At 62.0% G+C, this 5,264-nt stretch overlaps 1 protein-coding gene across 1 annotated transcript in view; it reads left to right on the forward strand.

The window, feature by feature from the left end:
* NEK8 (NIMA related kinase 8) overlaps positions 1-2,769 on the forward strand; it is an 18,329-nt gene extending 15,560 nt beyond the window's left edge. The window contains 7 exon segments of the mRNA XM_087702894.1: positions 388-495; positions 497-506; positions 642-792; positions 1,538-1,713; positions 2,345-2,427; positions 2,429-2,504; positions 2,603-2,769. Of these exon segments, the coding sequence (XP_087559020.1) occupies positions 388-495; positions 497-506; positions 642-792; positions 1,538-1,713; positions 2,345-2,427; positions 2,429-2,504; positions 2,603-2,769 (771 nt within the window).
* Positions 2,770-5,264: the final 2,495 nt, after the last annotated feature.

Raw genomic sequence — 5,264 nt, forward strand, 5'->3', positions numbered from 1 at the left:
TTCTATTCTTTATTCTATTCTTTATTCTATTCTTTATTCTATTCTTTATTCTATTCTTTATTCTATTCTTTATTCTATTCTCTGCTGGGGAATTCTGGGAGTTGAAGTCCGGACATCTTCAAGTGGCCAAGGTTGAGAAACACTGGACTAGAAGACCTCCGAGGTCCCTTCTGGTTCTTTTTTTCCCTGATTCTTCCCGGGACGGAGGCTGAGCCGTCTCCATGCAGTGCCGGCCTCCTCCCTTCTTCTCCTGCCTGGAGACCACCACTCTCGCCTGCACTTCCCAGGGTGCAAAAGGGGTGGGACTGAGAATTGAAGCGGGGGGGGCAAGGGGGGGGATGGACAAGTGACCTTGCTCTCTGCTCTTATGACCGTCTCTCTTTGCAGCCCAAGATCGTGGAGGCCCTGCTGGGCTACGAGATCGCCCAGGCCGCTTGTGGCGCCTCCCACGTCCTGGCCCTCTCCAGCGAAGGGGAGGTCTTTGCCTGGGGCCGGGGGGGACAATGGTGAGGAGCCCCCCCACCCGCCTTTCCCCAAGGGTTGGCCTGCTGCTGCTGCCGGCCTCCCCTTCCTTCCCCAGGGAAGGGAGCTGTCCAAGTGCCCCCCTCCCCTCCAGTAGCCCCCTTTCCTCCACCTCCTAGGGCGCCTGGGGCTGGGGAACCAGGAGCCCCACAGCTCCCCACAGCTGGTGCCCCTTCCCACCGGCTACGAAGCCCAGAAGGTCCTGTGCGGCATCGATGCCTCCATGATCCTCACCTCCGGCCACCAGATTCTGGCCTGTGGAAGCAACAGGTGAGGCTCCCAGCGAGGCCCTGGCAGGAGGCGCTGGGGGAGTTGGGGGTGTCACCCTATAGGACCCCAAGGGCAAACCTATGCGCCACAGGGGGACATCGGAACCACAGCTGCCAGCACCCGAGCCCTCCTCTCCAGCTGATTTTCGGCCTTCCGGGGGGGGGGGGGGGGGGCTGGAGGAGGCTGTTCTCGCCCCCCCCCACCCCCAGGAGTCAAGGAAGCCTCCAATGTTTCTTTCCTTGGGCCCATTTTGCGCCCTTCCCAGCTCCTGGGGGGGGGGGGACTGGCCTCCTCCTGCCCCCCCCCCCCAGGAAATACCATGCTCAGCTTGGAGATGAGTAGTGTGGCGTGCATGGGGGGGGAGAACATGGGGTGTTGTGTTTGTGCATGCGCATGGGGGGTGGGCTCCATTTGCATATGGACATGTGCCATTGATTGATTGATTGATTGATTGATTGATTGATTGAGTTTTATATGCACAACTCAAAACCAGGGAAAGGGGGGTTACAGACAGAGTTAAAAATTGCTTCTTTGGCCCTCAGCAACCAAAAGCTTAGCCCCCCCCCCTCCCTGGGACTCAGGTTATGCCCCCCACACCCAAGAGGCTAGAACCTCCCCCCCCCAATCTGGGTTGTGGGGGAGCAGAGCCTGAACTGGCAGCTGAGGGCCAGGCGGGCCGGGCAGAGGGCTGAAGGCGAGAGGGGGCAGCCGGACACTGACTCTCCCCCCCCCCCTCCCGAACCAGGTACAACAAGCTGTGCCAGGACAGGACGGTGTCCCCGGGGGAGCCCCTCCCGGCTGTGGCTGCTGCTGACCAGGTGGAGGAAGTGCTGACCTTCAGCCCCGCCAGCTCTGCCCCCCTGAGCCAAGAGGCCGTGGTGGAGGCCGACATCGGAACTGCCCACTCGGCAGCCGTCACGGGTGAGAGGCCCAGCGGAGCCCTGGGGGGACCCTCCACACACGCAACGATTCGCTTAGGGACCGTTCCGAGTTCCGTCGGCACTTAGGAGCGTTTTCACACTTTATGACGGTTGCAGCCTCCTGGTGGCCACGTGGTTTCTATTCGGGGCTTGGCAGCTGACTCGTATTTACGACGGTCGCAATGTCCCGCAGTCACATGATCCCCTTTTGCGACCTTCGGACCAGCAATAGTCCATGGGGAGGTGGGATTCACTTAGCAACCGAGTTCCTCATTTAACAACTGCAGGGATTCACTTAAGAACAAGAAAGGTCACTAAATGGGGCAAAACAAACTGGCAGACCTTTCATGGCCCAACTGGGGAGCATCACCAGCGCTGGAGGGGAGGGGGGGAGGAGGAGGAGGAAGGCTGTGGGGTCCTTGGGGCTCTCAGAGGTTGGATCTTTCCTTGCAGGCGACGTCCTCAGTGCCCCCCCCCTCTCTCCCCTCGGCCTCCTCCGCCATAACTTCCGAAAGAAGCCCAGGATGCTGGTCTTAGTAGTCGGCACCTTCCCATGAGGCTGAGCCCCCGCGGAGCCCCCACGGAAGCCCCCACGGAAGGAGGCCCCACTCTGTCCCCTTCTCCACCCACAGCCTCCGGCCAGTGCTACACCATCGGCAGCAACCAGCACGGGCAGCTGGGCCCCCTCCCCTCCCGGGCCAGCCGGGCCCCCTACCCTGGTGGAGGGGCTGCAGGCCACCCGCGTCACCCTGGTGGGCTGCGGGGACGCCTTCACCGTGGCCGTGGGAGCAGGTGAGCTCTGAGACCCCCCCCTCCCCTCCCCTTCTGGCCTCCGGGCACCCCTTGGTGGCTTTGGGGGGGCAGCCTGCCCACCGTGCCCCCCTCCGCAGATGGCGAGGTCTACACCTGGGGGAAGAGCGCCAGGGGCCGCCTGGGCAGGAAGGAGGAGGAGCCGAGGAGCCCCCGCCCCGTGCAGCTGGAAGAGGGGCCCCCCAGCCTGGTCGTCTCGGTCTCCTGTTGCCATGGCACTACCCTGCTGACGGCCAAGCGTGAGTAAGCTGCAGCGGGAGCAGCGGCGGGGGGGGGGGGAGAGCCTGGGCATCAGCTGCAGCTGGCAGGCAGTGTGGGAAGCAGCGGGGCCCTCCCCCCTCCACACGGCCCTCCCCCCCCTTGCCCTGGACGGCTGCCAAGGGGTTCGGCCCCCCCGGCTGGCTGCCAAGGGGTTCGGCCACGGGGGGGGGGGCAGGATCCCTCGGCCTCAAAGCTCCCCAAAGCCCCCCACAGCAGAGGAAGGGGGCAGGGGGTCTTCACACACACACACACTCCGTGGGTCAAGCGCAGTGCCGCACGAGGGACCCCAGGGTTGGATTTGGGGGTCCCCGGGGCTCTCTGGGGTGGGTGGGTTTCTTGCAGGCGTCTCATGACCCAGCTAAGGAACATCATCAGTGCTGGGAGGAGGAAAGAAAAGGATTATGGGGTCCTTGGTGCTCTCTGGGCCTGATGGGTTTCCTTCCAGACGTCTCGCGGCCCAACTAGGAACATCATCAGTGCTAAGGCTTGTGAAGAGTGTCTTTGGGGAAGGGTCCCTCGGGGTCTTCTTCCTGCCTTTGTCTGCCTCCAGCGTTGGGGGGGGGTGGGCTGCTGCTCCCTCAGAGCGACTGAGCTGCCCGAGGGATTCTGGGAGTTGGAGCCCCCACTCTTCAAAGGGAGACCCTCCTCTGGCCTAGCTGGCCTCCTTGGAGGCTTCTGTGGCTGCTGGAGCTCCCCCCACAGAGCCTCAAGGCCCCCCCCCCGGGGGAGGGCAGCCCTGCAGCGCTTGGGGTGGCTGGGAGAGGGGCAGCCCAGAATACACCCCCCCCACGGTTGCAAAGCACATCTGGGCCCCCCGAGAGGCCTGGACGTTTTCCGAGCCCCTTCCTGGGGCAGGAAATCCGGAAGTGGCCCCAGGGGAGGGAGGGAGGGAGGGAGGGAGGGAGGAGGAGGGGGGAGACAGGCAGCCTGCCTGCCAAAACATGGGGGGGGAATTGGGGGGGCTGTGGGGGATGAATGGGAGGCTCTGGAGATGAAAGGGAAGGGGCGGAGTTGTGGGTTCAGCCGCAGACAAGCTTCTCTGTGATCCCAGACCCTCCGAGGGGGGGCTCCTCCTCCTCCCTCTTTATGTTGTGGGGAGGGGGGGTGAACCTCCCCCCCCTCTTTTTCTTGCAGGCTGGGGGGACGTTTCCTTTTCCTGTGTCTGTTTCCTATTTCAGCTGCGGCGGAAGACCCCGTCCCTCAATGAACGGAGAGAGAGGGGGCAGGAGGAAGACCACCTCCCCACCTCACCTGGGAGGCTGAAGCTGACCCACGGATCAGGAGGGAGCCCAGCCTTCTCTCTCTGGCTGCCTGGGGGGGGGAGAAGGGCCGCTTGGGCAGCATCTCCTGCAGCTGGCAGGGCTCTTCCCTGGGGGGGGGGGCTGGGGGGGGCAGGCTCTCCTTGGCTCTTCTTCCTGCACTGACTCAGAACCTCCCTGGGGGGAGCGCCCCCCCCCCCCAGCAGGACCAGGAGTGACTCACCCCACTGCCGCCTTTCGGGATCTGTCCCAGGGGCCTGTCAGGATTTCACCCGCTCCAGGCCCTGAGAACACCCCCCCCCAAAAAAAAATCAGCCAGGGAGCCTTCTGGAGCCGTTACAGGTAGTCCTCGACTTACGACCCCAACGGAGCCCCCTACTTCCATTGGTAACCAAGACAGGCGTTAAGCGGATTTTGCCCCTTTCTCACTGCAGATGTTAAGTGAGTCACACGGTTATTAAGTGAATCTGCTTCTCCCCGTTGGTCAGAAGGTCACCAAAGCGGATCGCCTGATGCCATCCCACTCTCCCCCCCCCCCCCGGGACACTGCGTCCGTCATAAATATGAGTCAGTTGCCAAGCGTCTTAAATTTGGGTCACATAACCATGGGGGATGCCACAACGGTCATAAGTGTGAAAATGGCCACGTGCCTTTCTTCAGTGCTGTCGAGCGGTCACTCAGTGAAGCGTTGGAAGTCAAGGCTACCTGTAGTTTTGGGGCCCCTCCCAGACTGAGCAAGGCCCCAATATTCTCATTCTGCTGACTCCCCCCACCCTCAACAACAGGGAGGGGGGCACGGGGGGCTGTCTCTACTGAAGCCCCCCACCCATGTTCAGCAGGGAGAGGGGTTTCCTTCTTCCTGCCTCTGAGTAGGAACCTCTGAGTTTCTGCCGCCCTTGTTACTCCTGCTCGGACTGCAGCTTTCACATGCACAATCTGCCTCCACAAACCCACAAACTGCACTGCCCCCCCCCCGGGACACTCTTTCGTGGGGGCCCTGAAGACGGAGTTTGGCCAGTGGCCCCGAGGGACCCCGAGTGAGGACGGCTCCCTCCAAGGGTTTTCCTTTTCTCCACCCTGTTTTTATGGCTTTAATCCGCTGTGAGCGAGTCGGCGGCTGTATAAAGTTTTCTAAATAAAATAAAAGACACAAAATAGATTTGTAATTGCTGAGTGTGGAATGCAATTTGAATTTGAATTTAATAACATTTATATGCCGCCC

The sequence above is a fragment of the Thamnophis sirtalis genome, unplaced genomic scaffold (genome assembly GCF_051295495.1).
Source record: "Thamnophis sirtalis isolate CommonGarterSnake01/CBP01778 unplaced genomic scaffold, rThaSir2_p1.2 scaffold_17, whole genome shotgun sequence".
NCBI lineage: Eukaryota > Metazoa > Chordata > Lepidosauria > Squamata > Natricidae > Thamnophis > Thamnophis sirtalis.